We start from the raw sequence: 20,761 nt of genomic DNA on the forward strand, positions 1-20,761 counted from the left end.
GGCAGATCACTATGTCCCTGGGGCAGGAATGTACTTTTAGGGGGAAAAATTACTTTGAGAAAAACATGCATGTTTAATAGAGCCAATGTTGGCAAAAAATAACTGAAGTGACTGCTTTAGATTTAGAACAAAGATGTTTAGAGTCACTCCTAAGGAGAGAAAAACAGTCTTTATCTGCCAATGTCGAACTAATTTAAGGAACAGTTCACCTTCAAAAATCATTCATTTTTAAAACCCAATGGAAAATTCATTATTTTGCATAAAATAAGATTTATTGTGAAAAGCTATTTATTTGCTATACTATTCCTTAAACATTTACAAATTGTAATGTCAAGAAAAAATTATTAATATTTCTAAGGACCAAAGTTCATGTATATCATATATTCCAATTATTCCCCTTAATTACTAATCTATTCACCTCAATTACTGTTAACAGTAATGTATGAAGGCCTATCCTATGTAAAGCACTATGCTGAGTGTGGAGAGGGTATCCACAAACTGACTGAGCCCAGTGCCCTCCCACCGGGAGCTCACAACATAGTAAGGGAGGTCGATGCATAAAGAACTAACAGACACAGACTGCGATGCAATTAAGGAACAAGCAAAGTGCCAAGGTAAATTGGGGGCAAACAAATTAAATCTAGGGGGAAAGAGACACCCCTTTCCTCGCCTGTGTTTTATCTTCAGAGCTAACTGGCTTTTATGAAACACCCAGTAGGGGAAATATTTTCACAGACTTACACATAGCAAAGGATCCAGGCCTCTGACACCTGAAGCAACTAAGGAGAGAAAACCACTACACAATTATAGGACACAGTGGAGGTTTATTCAACAGGAAGAGATCCTAGCAATTCCACTAGCGTGTTCACTCAAAACTAACCCTCAGTGGTCTGTGACAAACGGCTCACTAACACCTGAAAACTCTCTGTAACCCACTTCCCTTGGCTGGACCAAGGCTGACACATCGTGAAGCTGTTTCATGCCACCCACAGGAGCAGAACAGATTCACATCAGTTGGAAAGATGGGTTTAGTACAATGGCAAAACAGAGAGAAAAATGCTTTCATCACTCCAGTTAGGCAGGAAGATGCCAGCTGGCTGAGAGCTGCTATAAACAAGACCCTCCAACAGAGGACAAAGACTCCAGAACTGTGTACTATATAATGGGAAATGCCAGTAGAACTGGCAGCATTATGGACAATTTTACAGCAGAAACACTTCTCACACGGCCAAAACTGAGGCACTAAAGAGGTGAGCAGGAGCTGCTGGGCATCACAGCATCCCCAACAGACAGAGGACTAACAAAAGGTTCTTTCCCCCAAGCCCCGAGGTAAAACCTGGGGCTGTTTACTACGGCTCCAAAGGTCAGAAATAATAGCATGAATTGAGTCTTCTTCTTGCTCTTTGAAACTCCTTGTCAAATGGCACAGCCAGCTGGGCACACAACTCTGATATGCAGATCATAACGTTTGTGAACAGATAAAATGAATTACAATGAGCACAGCCTATCATATTTCAAATCTCTAATGGGCAGGAAGGTCTCTCTTTTATACCCATATACAGTCCAAATGCCTCCTCTTATAGTCCATTTGAGGCCATTTAAGCACCTCAAGAATCTGTACACATCTCATTAGTGAACAGCTTCTGGAAGCCAACTCAGTTTGTAAAACTATAATTATCCTAAGGACAAGGTAGGGTAGTAACTATATAACAAAAATAATATTAGCTACTAGTATATGAAATATTCAAATATACATTTCATTTTGATCATCACTAGACCAACAAATATTGATATTCTATTTTACAGATGAGGAAATTGAGGTATGGTGAGGTCAAGTCATTTGCCCAGGTAAAGCCAAGAGTCTTACCTGGGTCTAGTATCCACTAATATGAGACTGAGAACTTCACAAGAAATAAATGGAAATGGTGATGCATTACCAAAACACTACCCAAAAGCAAGGAAAACAAAACCCACAGCTGCCATGTGACATTCAAAAACTGTAACTGGTGACCTGTGCATCATGCAGAGAGATATAGCAGCTGGTAAGCTCCAGTTTGGGTTTTCTAAGGCAATAATGGTAAAAAAGCTATCATGGATAATCAATAACTGTCATTTTGGGAAAAGCTGCCTACAGCACTATCTCCTTATTACTATTCTCTGAGTTCCTGATAGCAATACTACTGCCTCTACCAGAACACCAATCACACCATCTGCTGGAGCAGCAGCAATTCTTAACACCAGCACCAAGTATAAACTATTTTAATAGTAACAGTCCAATACTAGCAACCTAAATAATCAAACCTAAACATCTGGTTTAAGAATTTCATCCATACCCCCACCCAGCAACTCCTCCCACATGTTAATCACTGCGTGCAAAGCACTGAGCTAACCCCTAACACTCTTCTCACTGACAGCAGTTCTCCAAAGCTAAGAGATGTCCCGTGTTCTACCTCCCACAAAAAATCATGCTCACAATATCAAAGCACAGAGCTCATGCCAATTATGAGATTTCCCGTTAAGCAAATTACAAAGCACCACTCATAAAACCATATGCATCTAGGGCAATAGTTCTTAACCCTGGCAGCATATCAGAGTCACAGGGAGCTTTAAAATAATGCCAGTGCCTGGGACTCATCCCAGGCCAATTAAGTCATAATCATGGGAAGTGGGACCCAGCGTGGATATTTTTTTTTAAAGCTTCTCAGGTGATTCAAAAGTGCAGCCAGATTTGAAAACCACCAAATTAAGTATTCCTAAAGTGGTATTTCTGAAAACCTCTTATCCCACAAATCTATAAGGTGGCACAACCACCACAAAGACTCTCTCCCCCAACCATTGTGCCTGCCATCTGGGCTGTATTAAAATGAAACATCAATAAAATGACCTCTTAAAAATCTCGGTCTCATTATTTCTTTGTTTATAGCAATGAAATACTAAACAAGAAAGTCACTCATAGCCCCCAAGTGGCCTCCAGGCCTCCTGCTGAAAACCAGAGCTGTCTTAGGACGCGGCAGAGAGGAGGTGGGTAAAGGCTCCTCGCTCTCGTGCAGTCGAGTGTGGAGGACTGCGGAATTGGCCAAGTCCAGGCAGGAAAGAGCTCTCAGCTCAGTAACCCGACGGAGGAAACCTTCACAGTTCAGGCACGGTTATCAAACTCTTTGTGCTCTTAAAGCAGAGTAATTATAGGCATGTGAAAAAAGAAAAGCACTCCCTGAGGAACTCTTCCTCACATGCTTCCCGAGAGGCACTAGGGCCATTAAAAATTCCATGATGAAGAGGAAAAACAGCCTGGGAACAGCCAGGAGGCAATACAGCAAATTAATACACCAGCCCTCCTCAGGGAAAGCTGTGATAAAACAGGAAACACTTCTCTCTCCGCCAAATAAAATTATACCACTAATGATAACATAGTCACCACACACACACAAATCGTTCTAATGATGGGTATGAAATTCCCAGGGCTGCCCAGATGCTTTGAAAGAAATTTTTCCTACTACAGATAAAATGGAACAAGAAAAAGATAAAATTTCCATTAGAAACAGTTTTCTATCCCGTCATTCACCTGCCTCTTCCCTACCACCACTCTTTTAACATTCCCCTTTCTAGGTGACAAGCTTTGTTAAGTCGTCCACTTTTCACAAATCCCACCATCCAGTTCTGAGCCCAATCTCATCCCTCAGTCACATGAAACTAGACTGCTTCTTCTCTATGAGCCCTTGCCAGGCAGGAACCCCACTATTCCAAAGGAAGGAGAGGGAGCCCCAGGAGCTCAGTGTGTCACCATCCACAGATTCTAAACACTGCATAGAGATAACTTGTGCTGATCATTCCCATAGATTAGTGGTCACCAAACTTTAGTGCACCTCATTAGTAAAAAGTTTGAACGAACCCACCATATATATGTAATATATGACACTGCATGGAAGAAATAGCTGTAAGAGGACAATTATGTGCCGCTAGACTACATATGAACAATTTAATAAAAATAATTAAGGATAAGAAAATAAAAATAAATAAATGTAAATTTAAACACTTTGCCTTCCCCTTCTCCCAAAGAACTCACTTTGTATCCACTACCCTAGAAATGATGTCTAGAAGGACAAGCTATGAGCTGTAATTGTCCATATTCTCTCCCCTTGCTTTTAGGCAGGGTGGAGAGCAATAAGCAACATTTCCCTGAAGCTGAGTGCCCCAAAAGCAAACCTAGACTTCGTTATACTTCCAAATCTAGCTACAAGCACTGCCAGCAAGAGAATGAAAATAATGATATGGATAATGAAAAACATAAAGAAACAAATTGACACTCACTCCAAGGGGATAAGGTTTTAAAGGCAACAGCAAGCCTGATAAAAGCATGGATATTGAGCACAGCACAGCTCTAGGTAGCAGAGGTAAAGGAAAGAAGGCTAATAATCCACTTTCAGCATCTGACATGATGCAGTGCTTCTTATAGTCTTACCAAAAAAGTATACAAGGCCATTATTTCATTTGGTATTAAGACAAAAGCTTGAGGACTGCTTACTTAGGGATTGAAATTTTGTGTCTCCAAGATAGCTTGCACACACCTCCTCTAAGAAAACCTCCCTGAGCCTCTAAGCTAGAAGCCCCTCCTCTGTGCTTCATATCAATGTCGTGCAAACCTGTATGCACTTATTACTCCATATTGCAATTGTCAATTTCCACACCTGACTTTCTCACGACAATAGGCGCTCCTTAAGGTATTACCTCAACAAAGACCCTGCCACGTAATAGGGTGTCAGCAAATGTTGAATGAATGAATGAATGAATGAATGATGAATAAATTGCAATCTACTGAAGAAAAGGCCATATAGTAGTTTATCAACGTCCCAGAATTTTCCACTTTCCTAGTAACACCATTTGTGATGGTCTCTCTTTTCAAAAGACTTTCCCCATTTAAATACTACTTCTCCTAGAAGGTCTGGCAGCAGTTTATGATACAGAGTTTGTTATAGCCCACAGTGGAAGTTCTACTTATATCCATGAAAGAATAACTTCTTTGTGCACTCTAAACACATCCGTTTAAGAACATATTAGGGGGGAAAATCATCAGAGCCTTGGAAAGAAATTCACTGTACTACTATAAATAGAAAAAGTCCTTTGGTTCAGCCTATTAACTGCTCTTTTGTACACAATAGTCCTGCTGGCAGATGCTACAATAAAAACCATATTTACTTTCCATGTCACACAACTTAAGAGAATTTATATTGAGAGGCGCTAAATTCATTCTGCTATGTGGGCTCAGGATTCATTCTGACAAATGTATACTAAATGCCTAGTTAGTGCTAGACACAGCGTTAGATGCTGGGGATATATCAGGGAACAAGACAAGGTCCCTGCACTTTGAAGTTTATAGTGTAGTTGGGGGTGGGGGGAACCCAATAAACAAAGTCATTTTAGACAATGTTAAAGCTCAAAAAAAAAAAAAAAAGAAAAGAAAAGAAACAGATAATAAGCGAGTGGTAGAGGTGGTCCCTTTAAACAGGATGGTCTGAGAAGTCCTCCCTCAGGAGGCTGAAATGAGAAAAAGCCAATCCTGGGAACTGCTATAAGACCATAGTCCAAGTAAAGAGAGCATGTGTGAAGGTTCAGAGGCAGGAAAGGGTTGCTACTTTTGAAAAACAAAATGGAGCTCCCTGGTGCAGCTGGATCCCTCCCCCAGTGGAGATGGAAGAAGTTTATGAAAGGGGTTTGGACATACAGGCAGAAGTCAGATTATGCATAATTTTGCAGGTCATGGCAAGGATCATTAATAATGTCTCTGAAGATGGGGCTTGTAGAAGAAATATGAAATATGAGCCAGAAAACTAGGTCAAAGTTGAAACTTAAATCACATACTAGTCACATGACCATAGAGAAATACCTTGCTACTCTGCCTCAGTTTCTGCATCTGAAAACATTGATTGACCTCAAAAGGTGGTTGTAAAAACACTATACACACACATATTTTATAATTTAAAAGGTATTGTAAAAAGAAAAATGGCATTGTCTGGAAGAAACAGTCGCAAGAAGACAATTACCTGGCAGAGCAGTGTGCAGGTGAACACCGTCGGTGAGAAGCGTCAGCGAGAACATCCAGGGAGTAAAGCGGAGAGAGGGGATTAAACTGCAATAATAAATAAAGTTATTTTAGTAAAGCATTTATGAAACAGACAGAATTAGAAAGAGTAATCTGATATTTGATTACTTTTTCGCTTTTACCATTCAACTCCTTTGCTGTCCCACAGACACCCTTAAGTAAGGTTTTGAACATCCAACAGTGTATGTACCCTAGCACACCTCATCTACCACCCCCAAAAACTATTCTTTTTCAAAAACTTCTGATAAGCAATAATTACTTAAATAGCAGAGGACAGTACAGTGGACCCTTGAATACTCATGTATAACTTCTGACTTCCTAAAAACTTAACTACTAACAGCCTACTGTTGACCAGAAGACTTGCTGATAACATAAACAGTCTGTTAACATATAGTTTATATGCTATGTGTATTATACACTATATTCCTATAAGGCTAAGAAAAAGAAAATGTTACTCAGAAAATCATAAAGAAAAGAAAATATATTTCAGTATATTTTTAATTTGTGTATAAGACAACCTGCACAGTTCAAATTAATGTTGTTCAAGGGTCGACTGTACTTTATAACTGACATAACGGAAACTTACATCTGTTGATTATCACCCCTTGGGGCTAAGAAAACTAGCATAAAATTACCTTTTCATTTCCTTATCCTAGCAAATGTTTCTAGTGAATAACTGGTTAGCACATACCAGCATCATAGTGTAAACAGAACTACATTAAGAATTAGAATAATGAATGTTTAGTTCCAGTCTACCAACTGAACTGTCATGTATTAAAAACTACATAATCGCTTTAAGCTTTACTATCCTCACCTGGGAAATGAAAGTACTGCTTTCTGTCTTACCTATTGTAAAGGACTTTTATGAGGGCTGAATGAAACATTGCTTTCACAGTTTATAAAGTAACCAGGGGGCCCAGTGCATGAAATTCATGCACAGGTAGGGTCCCTAGGTCTGGCTGGCGATCAGGGCCGATCTGCGGGGTGACTAGCAGGGCAATCAGGGAGCCCCTACTGATACCTGCCTTGGTTGGCCTGGTGTCGCCAACTTGCCAGCCAGGCCCCCTGCCACTGCTACTGGTCTCTGTGACTGGCGGCAGATCCTGCACTGAGTATCTGCCCCCTGGTGGTCAGTGAACATCATAGCAACCGGTCGTTCTGCCGTTTAGTCAACTTGCATATTAGGCTTTTATTACATAGGATTTCAGTTTATCATCTATAAAACATCTATGGACCTCAAAAAGTTGTTGCAAGGATCGAATGGGACACTACACACAAAAGTACCTTACTTTATCTTTTCTCCTTTCTTTGGACTTTTTCCACAATAAATAAACCTCCCCAAAATTTCAGAACTAAAGACTGAAAGAACTCCAAATGGTCATTACAAAAGAACTTAAGAGAATACAAACTATGGAACTGTTCTCTGTGTCAGAGGTTTCAATCATGATTCTATGAGCTCTATGACTTGGGACAAACAGATTAAACCTCATCTGTAAATAGTACATCCCCAAAGATCCCGTCTGCCTTTAGATCCTCGGATGCAACCAGGATGAGCATTCTAGCTTGGAGTTCCCCAAACTAAAGTCTTTCACATACGACCTTAATGACTTTTTCCATACTTGGCCACCACCTGCACTATTTAATATTTTTTATATCAATTATTATTATTCAGCATTGTCTTTACTCTAGTTCTATGAAATAACAAGTATGATATAATGATTACATTATTTTATAACTAATCACCAAGATAAAGCAACCTCTCTTCCAAAATCAAAAGCTTCAAACATAAAGGAACTATCAATAGTTTTTAAATTATGACCCCTAAAACAAAGAGCTAGATGTACCAAGGGCTCCCTCAGTGGGTAGCTAGGGACAAGACTAAGAGGGCAAGGCTCTAAGACTCTAAGTCCTCAACCCCATTTCACCCAAAGCAGCTCTACCTTCTTCTGTTTAATATGTGTAGGCTTCTCAGCATAAGAGTCTACTGCTTAACTAAACAATAAGCAGATGAGGTTCATTCTGATTTCTTACTGCAAAGTTTTGAACTAAAATAAAAATGGGATTCCTATGAAATATGTGTTACAAGTAATAAACTAAAGATTACAACTGAACTTAACAAGTAGCTACAGGTCTTATCAGTGAGTACCTATTCTTGGGCAACAGTCCTCCAAAAATTGAGAACAACATAGGGGAACCTTACCTCATGTGCACAAGCAGAAAGGGAAGGAAAATCAGAAGCCAACACTTTATTCTTTCTAAAGAAAAGAAAAGTAAGTGTAAAATAGAAACAATAAAGAAAAGACCTTACCTGATTTCGTTCCCTTTTCCCAACTGAAGGTAACCAGACACTAGAGAGAGGGAGAGAATAACAGTGAACATGAAGTGGTAGGAAAATTACAGAGCGAGGGAGAAAATAAAAGGATGTTGGCATAATGAAGAGAAGACAAAGACAGAAATGGGAAAAGAATGAATTTGAGGAAAAAAGAAAAGAGATGTGCCCTAACCAGTTTAGCTCAGTGGATAAAGCACTGGACTGCAGACTCAAGGGTTCCAAGTTTGATTCCGGTCAAGGGCATGTACCTTGGTTGTGGGCACATACCCAGTGGAGAGTGTGCAGGAGGCAGCTAATTGATGTTTCTCTCTTTCAGCGATGTTTTTAATTCTCTATCCTTCTCCCTTCCTCTCTGTCAAAAAAAATCAATAAAATGTATTAAAAAAAGAAAAAAAAAGAAAAAAAGAATAGAGATGTTAATGTGTTTGAACTTTTTGCAGAAAATAACTCTTCAAAGGAAAAAGCCTTGTAATGGATGTAAAAGACTGCACACTCTACAAAGAAACCTCTGATTAGACTGTGAAAACAATGCTCTCAGCTGTGCAGTGACAACAGGGGCTCCAATTCAACAAGGGCATAAACTACATGCACATTTTGTCTATTTTGTATTGTACATTAAAAGTTCACCCAGGCTAGATAGGTATAGATCATAACCGAGTACTGACCATGACCTGTTCAGGAGACATCAAAGAGCCAATCATGTTAGAGGGCAGGCTGTCACAAGAAGGGATGGAATAACTTTTCCATAGCTACACACAGGCTTTTTAGTTGTATTTATCACAGTAGTTAGGACAAAAAAAAAATTTCTCTATATAGAGGTCTAAAAATGAGAAGGGAATATAAGCAAATGTAGAAGCAATCACCCATTTTGAACAGAAACAAGTTTAAGAGACAGAAAAATTAGTTTAAAATGTAGCATCTTCATTGGAGGCTATTTTTAAAATGTAGCACCTATAGATATAAAAAAGCAAAGAAATAAAAACTAGTCTAGAAAGAAAAAAAATAGGAACTCTCATAGGTTTAGAGCATTACCCATATTGATTATTAAGATCTCCTCTTTCAGGCCCTAGCTGGTTTGGCTCAGTGGATAGAGCGTTGACCTGTGAACTGAAGGGTTCCAGGTTGGATTCGGTCAAAGGCACAGGCCTGGGTTGTGGGTTTGATCCCTAAAAGGGGGCGTGCAGGAGGCAGCTGGTCAATGATTCTCTCTCTTCATTGCTGTTTCTCTCTCCCCCTCTCCATTCCTCTCTGAAATAAATAAAAATATAGTAAAAAAAAAAAAAAAAAAAATCTCCTCTTTCAGCTCTGAAGTCAGATTTCTAGGTTCCTTTATAGAACTTTCCACTTCTTCCTTCTCCAAGAAACAGATTGGAATATCCAGTAAATACATAAGCACTTACTCTTTCTGCCGGGAGTCACTAATGATGTGGCCTATCCGCTCAGTACCCAAAGTACTTATGCTGGTCTCCTGAAAAGACAAGGAAGACAAGTGTCATCTAACCACAGAAACAAATATATAAAGCAAACCTGTCATCAAGCTCACACTTTCCCATAAATGTGCCAGCAACTTCAAAGGCACATGTATTCAAATGTCAATCTTAAAACCTAACAGCAAATATATTTCTTTTTTTAAAATATATTTTATTGATTTTTTACTGAGAGGAAGGGAGAGGGATAGAGAGCTAGAAACATCGATGAGAAACATCAACCAGCTGCCTCCTGCACCCCCCTCCCCCCACTGGGGATGTGCCTGCAATCAATGTACATGCCCTTGGCTGGAATCGAACCTGGGACCTTTCAGTCCACAGACCGACGCTCTATCCACTGAGCCAAACCGGTTTCGGCAAGTATATTTCTTTTTATGAGAATCTAACTTAAAAGTATTTCATGTTCAATAGGCCAGTGTGGCTCAATTGGTTGGAGTATCCCATGCACTGGAGGGTCGCAGTTCAATTTCCAGTCAGGGCATTTACCAGTATCTGTGGTTCAATCCCCAGCCCAGTTGGGGTGTGTGCAGAGGCAACCAACCTCTTTCTCCATCTCCCTTCCCCTCTCTCTCTAAAAATCAGTTTTTAAAATAAGTATTTCATGTTACCCTAGACTTATTTTTCTTTAGTCTTTCGAAAAAGTTGTTTGTAGGGAGCGGCTCTATGGTCAAGTTGACCTGTAGCAGGGCCACAAACAAGTCCCAGCCTCGAAAGCAGAGCTCTCTTAGCACAATTAAGCCTGACCTTGTAGCCTTCCCCAATTCCTTCCTAAGTAGATAATGGACTTTGGGAGGTGCAGCGAGTGTCGCCAAAAACGAACATTTGTCTACATGTTAATCTACCCTTGTTTTAATCGGACTATAAAATAAAGCATCGGCTTGAGGACACAAAAGACCCAGCTGTATTCTCTTGTCTTTTCTTCAAGCCTTCACTGCCCCTCCTCAGGTTCACCCTTGGCCATGCTGGCGCAGCACAGTTGTTATAAACATTGTTTACTATATATAGTATTTTATAATAGTAATACCTCCTGGAGGTATTCAAGTATATAGAAATAAAAACACTTTTAAAAAAAAATCCAACAGCAGCTCATTTTTAACAGACCAGCAGAACATCCATTTACAGAGTCCTCACTAGTAACACTTAAATATCTACTACGGTAAGTAAATGTATATACATAGCAAAGAATTTTTGCAACTTACAAAAACTGTCACCTGTATTTTGTCTGTTAAATGTCATCTCTTAAAACAAGAAATAGAAGTTTGCATAAATTGTTTTCTAAATTTGGGGTTTGAGTTTGCATGAAAAATTACCCTAACACTACAAGCAATTCAAAACCTCATCATCTCCAAAAAACTGGAAAATGGCAGAAGGCACTCACCCTTCATTTAACGTGAGCATATCTACACTAATAATAGAGAAATATGCAAATTGGTTGTACATCGGATGCACCCACCAACCAGAGTATGCAAATTAGCCCAACAAACATGGCAGGTTAATTTGCATACATGGGTGTGCAGACTGGAGACTAAAGGGGCTTGGATTCTCCACTGCATCCAGAGAGAAGAAGCCTCTAGGCTTGGCTTCTCCGCTGCGGCCAGAGCGAAGGCCTGGGTCCCGGGTGCCGGAGGAAAACTGGTGCTGGCAGCCAGGGAAGGAAAGCCTATTGCATGAATCTTCATGCAACGGGCCTCTAGTTTACAATAAGTATCTATCACAGGGCCTGGGGAAGCACACCAACAGTGTATAAATAAGAGTTACACACATATGAGTGTTAAGATGAGTGTAAGTCACAAGGCATGCATGTCAAGAATGTCAAGCCTGCTACTCAAATGCATTTGTTTCTGGACAAATATTATCTGTATTCATCTATGTGCATAATTAGCCTAAATATCAGGATACACATTTTAGCAGAACTGACTAATGAAAAATCAATTTGAGGTCAGATTTTGGGCAGGAGTGGAGGTAAATGAAAAGGTTTCACATACTGTATTCATACTTTTCATCCCTATACCTGTGCCTCCTGGTCACAGACACAGCCATGGTAGTGAGGCCAAGGGAAAAGATAAGTGAAAAATGAGCTATTTGTTACAGCAAAAAAAATTATTAACTTAAAGTGCCGTAATGTTTAAATTTACAGTTTATTACTGTGTAAATTACAAGCAGTACTTTGCGTAATTAGCAGCTCGCTAGCAGGGAGCTGTGAATGAAACTCATTATTTATGATTACAATTTAGAAAAAAAATTAGAGGCATGGGGGGGAAGGGAGGCAGAACAGTGACCTCTGGTAGAAATGACAAATATCCCTTTAAGGTGATGAAGATGAATTAAACAAGTAAATATTATTCCATTCATTTGCAATCCTTAGAGACATCCAAAAGGCTCTAGTTTTCTTCCAGGCAAACTAAAGGAAGCCTTCAAGTTGAACTGATTTACTTCCATGGAAGTGAAAGGCTCTTATTTTTATAGGGTCTGAAACAAAATAAGATAGGCAGTAGGGAAAAACTGTTGTCAAGCTTAACCAATAAAGAGAAAAAATCAAACCATCTCTCTGCTTCCCCCTGCCAACCTCCTGCTTCCTTCCATCCCCATGTACTCACTTATACCCTGCTAGCTGTCAAGAATAATCACTCAGAATAACAGGCAGCTTTTTAGTGTCGGGAAAATGAGCGACCCAAAAAAAGGCATCGTTCTTCCAATAATCAAATGTCTTTCTAATTAAACATTTGAAATTGAATTTAAAGATAAAAAGAATCTAAGTTCATCTGGATTCTCATTGATGAATACATATAATAAAAATTAGCCTCATTTTGAATGACTACTAATAAAACTTCAAAAAAATAATTCCCTGATTAAATTATAAGAGAACAACTCTCTGAGGTAAGCCAGACTGTGGCTCTGACTACTATACATAACCAAGTTGGCACAGAGCCTGCCACATAGGCATTCTAAATGCTTACTGAGTAAACCAACTAATTAATGCTCTAAAATGCCACTCTCTTTCTTACTCTTTGCCCGCCACCATCTTCTCTCACTATGAGCCCCAATCTTAACCTATATTCAATCTCAAAGCTAATGTGAAAATTTTTTAAAAATTTAAATAAAAAAGAGAAGTAGACCTGGGTTCAGCTCTCTACTTGGCCACTTCTACCTGGATAACATCAGACATTACTGAACATCTTTGAACCCAAGTTTTTTTTTACCTGCTAAAGGGGAATAGCACCTTTTTTCAAGGTTGTTGGGGGGATTAAATGAAGTAAGTGCAGGGCACAATCACTGGAAAAGGCAGACCTGAATAAACAGATATTCCTCCCTCATGGACAGTGAGGTGGTTTTGAAATTTGAAAATTTCTTTCCAAGTTTTTTCTTTTTAATGAATTTTAGAGTAAAAGACTATAAAGATAGGACAAAAGAAGCACCCATAAATTCAGGAGGAGTCATAAAAATATCAAGAGTGTTTTAACTTACATAATAATCATATAAATTAAAAAAAAAAAAAAAAAGACAGCCAAAACCGGTTTAGCTCAATGGATAGAGCGTCGGCTTGGGGACTGAAGGGACCCGGGTTCGATTCCGGTCAAGGGCATGTACCTTGGTTGCGGGCATATCCCCGGTAGGGGGTGTGCAAGAGGCAACTGATCGATGACTCTCTCTCATCGATGTTTCTAACTCTCTCTCTCTCTCCCTTCCTCTCTGTACAAAATCAATAAAATATATTAAAAAAAAAAAAAAAAAAAAAAAAAAAAAAAAAAAAAAAAAACCAGAATAGAGAAAGATCTGGCCTGTAGATTTATAGGCAACAGATACTGTCATAGTGACAGTATTTGCTTTGTCAGAAGTTCTATATGAATTAAACTTCATCCTTTATGTATTTATCCATCCATAACATTCACTCTTAGGAACTTGCAAAATAATACTGTCTGGGAGTGTCTATCTAGCTCTGTGACTGACAGTCAACCCATTTCCTTGGGGTCTTAGGGTCATTTAAGATATTGATCAGTGATTCTCAATCTTGAGAATCACTGATCAATATAACGTTCACTCTTAGGAACTTGCAAAATATTCCAGGGTGATAATGTACAGCACCTTTTAATATCAAGAGGGTACACAAATCCCCAAAGGAATATTATCCTCCCACTGAGCCTGTAAACAGTAAGAGCCATCACCTTCCCAACAAGCCTCCTTCGCCCCTTTCTGAGACATCGAGCAGCTCCAGGCAGACGATTCAAGCGAGAATGGTACCCTAAAACAACAACAAAAAAAGGCAGTTCTCAGTAACTGAATGTAGAAGATTCATTAGCAATGACATGCTTCTAGTAAGAGAGTCCCTCTCACCCAGGATCTACTAGTCTGACCCTTAAACTAGTATCACCAGGCTATCTGTCAAGAATTTACTATCTCCATGTTCTGTCACCAGTAGTATGATCTCAGGCATGTCACTTACCTTTGACCTAGGCATCCTCATCTGTAAAAGAGGGCTATCTGCTTGCTCAGGCCTATCTTATAGTGATGTTTGAAACCAAATGAAATAGCACATGGAAGGTACTAATAAACTAAAAAAAAAATAAAAAACAACTAGACAAATATATGAGGCATTAACAATAATTTATAACTGTAAGTTAAATGCTAGTTATTAACTTAAAGCCAATCTAATTCATTAAATAATGGTAAAAATAGCATGTATGAGCCAATCCCATTTTTCTGACTGCTGTATGTGTTTTACACATAGAAAAGACAACTGGAAAAACCACACCAAAATGTTATCAATGGCACTGTCTCTGGATATGAGATTACAGGCCATTTTTTAAAGTTCTTTCTTCCGATTCTAGCTTATTTGTGTGTATTTCAACTAGTCCATAAAGAACTTTTAGACATGGTCATGGAAATGTTTGATAAATATTATTAAGGTAGCAAACAATGTTCCTCAGGCAGAGAGTACTCTTTATCAAGAACCAATTTCTTTGAGAAGGCCTTTCAACCACCACATTCATCATGAAATGCTACAGGAGTTTACAGCTCTTAGTGACATTCTGATCACCAACAGATGTTCAAAAAATACTTGATAACTGACTAATTGATTATTGACTAGTGAAAATTCTACAATCATAAATTTACAGAGCTAAGAGAAACCTCTCAAACTGTTTTATTCAATGTTGAGAATCACTGATCAATATCTTAAATGACCCTAAGACCCCAAGGAAATGGGGTGACTGTCAGTCACAGAGCTAGATAGACACTCCCAGACAGTATTATCACCTTTCCTTCTTCCTGTCCAGCTCCTTCCACTCTACTTTGCTACATCATCACTGAAGGAAAAGCAAAGGGAAGGAATGTGTATTTGTGCTAAAGCGCACAATAAGAGAATTTTTAAAATTTAAAGAATATTTTTAAATCATCCATTCAAAAAGTGCTACTGTGCCCTAGCCAGTTTGGCTCAGTGGATAGAGCGTCAGCCTGCGGATTGTAAGGTCCCGGATTTGATTCCAGTCAAGGACACATGTCAGGTGGTGAGTTTGATCCCCTGTAGGGGGCATGTAGGAGGCAGCCGATCAATGATTCTCTCTCATCATTGATATTTCTATCTCTCTCTCCTCCTCCACTCCTCTCCTGCTTCCTAACACTGGCACAAATGGCAATAGCAAGCTGAAGAAATGCCCCGCTTTCTTTCAGGACATTGATTTAGGTAAGAATAAAGGATTGTCTTAGGTAAGAATAAAGAGAACCTCAAGCTTCAAGACTCACGCTTAAATCCTCTACAAAAATCTCTGGATTAGCTCCAAAATTCAGATAGTTAATACATGCTTAAAGGAAGGAGTATGCATACCATAGGATGATTCTCCCCAAAGAGAACCATAAAAGCGGAGGTATACTTTGGTCTCCTCAGAACTCACCTCTTTGAGCTGGCCGAGAAGGTAAAAGGAATGTGGAGTCTGAGAGTTTATCCAGTCCAGAATCCATTCTTTCTACTTCAGAGCAATGATCAGGAGTCCACTTGGGCAGAAGATTAGGGACAGTGAATCCTGGAACACACTCTCCTTCATAGAACCAATCACTCTGCTCATCATCCCCTAAAGTAAAGACATCATTTTCATAAGCTGGAATATTAACATGCTCTGTCAAAAACCAAATGGGAGAATAACTTCTCAGTGATATAGGTTTAAGAATACTTTTAAATAAAGTCAAAGTACAAAAAATTATTCTGATCCTTATTCTTGATCCATATTATAATGAAAACTGGGATACCAAACTGGAATGCTTTTAATAGTACAAAAATAAAGCTGCCACTTACTGAGTCTTTACACCTACCACAACCTATGCTAAAAATCTATAAATATGTTATTTCCTTCAAACCTTACATTAACTCCAACTTATAAATGAAGCAACTAAAGTCCAAAGAAGTCAAGTTCAAATGGTATATGATGAAGCCAGGATTTGAACTCAAAGCCTAACTCCAAAGCCTTTACCACAAAAATAAACTGCCTCCTACCATTCTCAGGGACATAAATGAACTTGGGGATTCAAAGCCCACAAATGTTTCTCAATTCAAAGTTATCTGTTTCTCAATAAGAAAACCCACTGCATGAGAGAACATACTTGCCAATCTTATTTCCTATAAGGGTTTAATCTCCAAAATTTGCAGGAAACTCATACAACTTAACAAAAGATAAACAATCCAATCAAAACATGGGCAAAGGACCTAAATAGACACTTTTCAAAAGAGGACATACAGAAGGCCAAGAGACATATGAAAACATGTTCAAAGACACTAATCATCCGAAAGATTCAAAATGACAATGAGGTATCATCTCACACCTGTCAGAATGGCTATATCAACAAATCAACATATGACAAGTGCTGGCAAGGATGTGGAGAAAAAGGAACCCTCTTGCACTGCAGACCGGTGCAGCCACTGTGGAAGACAGTATGGAGTTTCCTCAAAAAATTAAAAATGGAACTCCCACTTCTAGAAATATATCCCAAGAAATCAGAAACAACAATCAGAAAGGATACATGCACCCCTATGTTCATAGCAGCACAACTTACAATAGCTAAGATTTGGAAACTGCGTAAGTGCCCATCAGCAGATGACTGGATTAAAAAACTGTGGTATATCTACACAATGGAAAATACTATGCTGCTATGCTGTAAAAAAAAAAAAAAAAAAGGCACTCTTACCATTTGCAACAGCATGAATGGACCTGCAGAGCATTATGCTAAGCAAAATAAGCCAATCAGAGAAAGATAAATATCACATGATCTCACTCATTTGTGGAATATAATGAACATTAACTGATGAACAAAAATAGAGCCAGAGAAATAAAACATTTTAGAATATAGTAGAAGTAATTCTGTTATTTCAGATTTTTAATATCTCCTACAACTTTTGTGATATTATACTATTAGTACAATTTTGGAAATACTTTATATTTTAAACCTTTTTTTTAATGTAATGTTTACTGCATGTAATATTACTATATTTAAAATATATGTATATTATATAAAATATAATTGTTATAGCTGTTTCTGAGGGATCTCTTGCTATAGCTGAATTTCTCATAATAGGCGAATAAAGAATGTACATCCATACCTTGTTTTTTCCTTGGTACCTCATTAATGGGACAGAAAATCATCTTGACACTAGCAATCCAAGCTATCAGGAGAAAAAACTAACCAGAGACAAATAATATAGTCCCCCAAGGTTTACGTCAAATTATTTCATTTGCCCAAGGCTCTTCAATAATGACAAAGGCAAGACTAAATCCATATATCCAGGTTTTTGGCTCAAACATCTTTCTACTGGCTACAATAATAGCCTCTCAGTTTCCAATAGTTTATTCTTGCCAACAAAGATTAAGATAGATAACTTTATGTCTCCTTCTCCCCCCACTCCCTTCAAAATAGCAAGAATGAAGGAAATTATTGCAAGAACATTTAAGGAGTTCATATCGTAATATACATTTATTCTCTAATGTATACTGGATCCCAGGGAAACTTCTCGGGACATGCCCATCACATGAAGTAGCAGATTCATGGGCTACTAACACAGAGGATAATGATAACTCTTAAATCACTGTGGAGATCACTAAAGGGGAAATGAAAGCTGCATAGTTGTAAATAGCAGCAGATATTGCCACTAAAGAAGTTACTCAAAGTGTTCTCTTAAAAAAACACACCACCAATAGCTGTTTCTCTTAAGCAGTGGTTCTCAACCTTTAATGTTCATCAGAGGGCAAGTAGTGATTGTTGAAACACAGACTTCTGAGTCATATTCACATAGTTTCTGATTCAGCTCTGGGCAGGACCAAAACTGCATTTCTAACAAGTTCCCTAGTGATACTAAGCTTGTCTGGGGACCACAATTTGAGAACCCCTATAGCACCTCATCAAATAATGTACATAGATGAATTAAAGACAGACATTAGAAATCCTATGTAATAAAAGCATAATATGCAAATTGACCAAACAGTGGAACGACTGGTCAGGGAGGTCGGGGCTGGTGCGCAGCAGCACCAGGCCAGCCAAGGCATCTGCCAGCAGGCAAAGGGTGGGGACAGCAATAGGAGGGAGGGGGCGGCAGCAATCAGCGGTGGTGGAGGTGTGATCGGGGTAAGGTAGGGGGGCGTGAGGACGATCATTAACCAACCAGTGCAGTCCCCTAATCAGCCCACCCAGTAACCTCCTGCAGAGGAAGGCCACCGGTGGCAGCAATGGCAGGGCAATGGGGGGCAGGGCTGGCCATTCACCAGCCCAGTCCCCTGATCAGCCCACTGGTTGCCTCCCACAGAGGGAGGCCAGACTGGCTTAGGCTCACTCCCTGTGGAGAGCGGGCCAAGCCATTAGTCTTACATCCCCTGAGGGCTCCTGGACTGCGAGAGGGTGCAGGCAGGGCTGAGGAACCCTTCCCGCCCTGAGTGCACAAATTTTCATGCACGAGGCCTCTAGTTAATAATAATTTGCATTTCACCGTATTAATTCCTTTCTTATTCATAAGCATTTCTTAGGCCATTTAGTAAAACAGTATACTCAACTAGATCATATTTTCTGATAACAAATGGCAAACTATCATGGCATGTTTTTGGTTCCCAAGCATTCACTCAAGATTTCTGATAACATGAAAAGAGACTTGCCAAAACTGGTTTGGCTCAGTGGATAGAGCATCAGTCTGCGGACTGAAAGGTCCCAGGTTCGATCCCAGTCAAGGGCATGTACATTGGTTGCAGGCACATCCCTGGTAGGGGTTGTGCAGGAGGCAGCAGGCTGATGATTCTCTCATCAATGTTTCTAGCTCTCTATCCTTCTCCCTTCCTCTCTGTAAAAAATCAATAAAATATACTTTAAAAAAAAAAAAAAAAGAGATTCACTGAACTGGAAGCAACCTTGTGAGATCATCTAGACCCATAGTCTTCAATCTGCGATCACTGGGATGCCTGATGCAATAGTTCCTCAAGAGTGCTGCCCGAGAATAAGGTAGAGGCTGAGTAGATCAGCATCCTTTAGGACCCTGCTCTAACCAAAATAAGTTTAGCTGTTTTACAATTTGAGGTTCTATGTACAACTAGAGGCCCGGTGCATGAAATTCATGCACCGGGAGGAGGGTTTCCCCTCAGCCCGGCCTGCATTCTCTTGCAATACAGGACCCCTCGGGGGATGTCCACCTGCAGGCTTAGGCCTGATCTCCGGCAGTCAGACATCCCTCTCGCAGTCCGTGGCTCTTGCAGTCTGGGACCCCTCGCTCCTTACCGCCGCCTGCAGCGGAAGCAGGAGAGGCTCTGCCACCACCACTGCGCTTGCCTACTGTGAGCCCAGCTTCTGGCTGAGCGGCAATCCCCTCGTGGGAGAGCACTGACCACCAGGGAGAAGCTCCTGCACTGAGTGTCTGCCCTCTGGTGGTCAGTGCATGGCATAGCAATTGGTCATTCCGCCAGTGGTTTAGCCGTTTTGGTCAATTTGGATATTAGGTTTTTATTATATAGGATTCTGTTTGAAGGGGGGAAAGGAGAATTTTCCCTGTCAAATGGGCTTCCCAATAATTATTTATTAAGAGCTCACTAAATGTCAGGCAATGTGTTACCTATTGTAGTTGCAAAAAATTTTTGTTTAATCCTGTCTTTGAAAAACTTCAATGGAAAAAGACAAGCATCTATCTATAAACAAAAATGTGATTTGGTAAGTGGTGAGAAAGCAACAAGTACCAGAAAAGAAAAGAGGAAGGGTTCTAAGAGATGGTGCCTACACTGAGATATCAGTCACAATCCCTTCAGGAAACACATGCACATTTAAATGGAGTAACTGAGACTTTAATAAAGCACCTATTTACAAAGGTGCAGTCAGTATTAAAAAAAAACAAAACCAGTAAGGGATGGTGAAGCACCCTGGAGCCAGCACAGTGAGAAGTCTTTACATTACTAGAGCAAAAGGAGCAAGGGGAAAGAACGGCTATCAGAGCCCAGAGAAAACTGTGGTTATAGGAAAAGGCTGCCCAACAGGAGCGGTGGCTTTCTGCAAAGGAAAATAACCACAGCCAACCAGCAGTGCAACAGAAAGGGAGCCTGGAAGAGCTATACTCCAATGTAGCAGACAGCATTATTGCTTCCACCTCCCTTTAATAGAATAAATAATACACCCATGCCTTTTGCCATGGGATTCTACAGAGCCTTCCCCTTAAGGCAGAGCACACTTCCTCAACCCACAGGCACTGGGCTTGGTCATATGACTTGCTTTCGGTAGAATATTAACAAATGTATTCAAGCAAAAGCTTTAAATATTCATGCATGGCCTAGCTTGGTCACTTGGCATTCATGTTCTCTGCCATGAGAAGTCCACAAGTCATAGAGCCATTGCTTCTTT

At 39.7% G+C, this 20,761-nt stretch overlaps 1 protein-coding gene across 2 annotated transcripts in view; it reads right to left on the reverse strand.

Annotated features, from left to right (window-relative positions):
- GPATCH2L (G-patch domain containing 2 like) overlaps positions 1–20,761 on the reverse strand; it is a 60,339-nt gene that overhangs the window by 19,639 nt on the left and 19,939 nt on the right. Inside the window, exons 4-8 of one of the 2 annotated variants that reach the window (XM_084893250.1) lie at positions 15,805–15,981; positions 14,080–14,156; positions 9,830–9,897; positions 8,298–8,352; positions 6,039–6,124 (exon numbers count right to left, since the gene is read on the reverse strand). In XM_084893250.1, coding sequence (XP_084749376.1) covers positions 6,039–6,124; positions 8,298–8,352; positions 9,830–9,897; positions 14,080–14,156; positions 15,805–15,981 — 463 coding nt within the window. Of the gene's footprint in view, positions 1–6,038; positions 6,125–8,297; positions 8,353–8,405; positions 8,446–9,829; positions 9,898–14,079; positions 14,157–15,804; positions 15,982–20,761 lie in introns of both variants that reach the window. The other variant, XM_084893251.1, reaches the window with a different exon arrangement.

This window comes from Pipistrellus hanaki, assembly GCF_964339955.1.
Source record: "Pipistrellus hanaki genome assembly, chromosome: 1".
NCBI classification, from domain to species: Eukaryota; Metazoa; Chordata; class Mammalia; order Chiroptera; family Vespertilionidae; genus Pipistrellus; species Pipistrellus hanaki.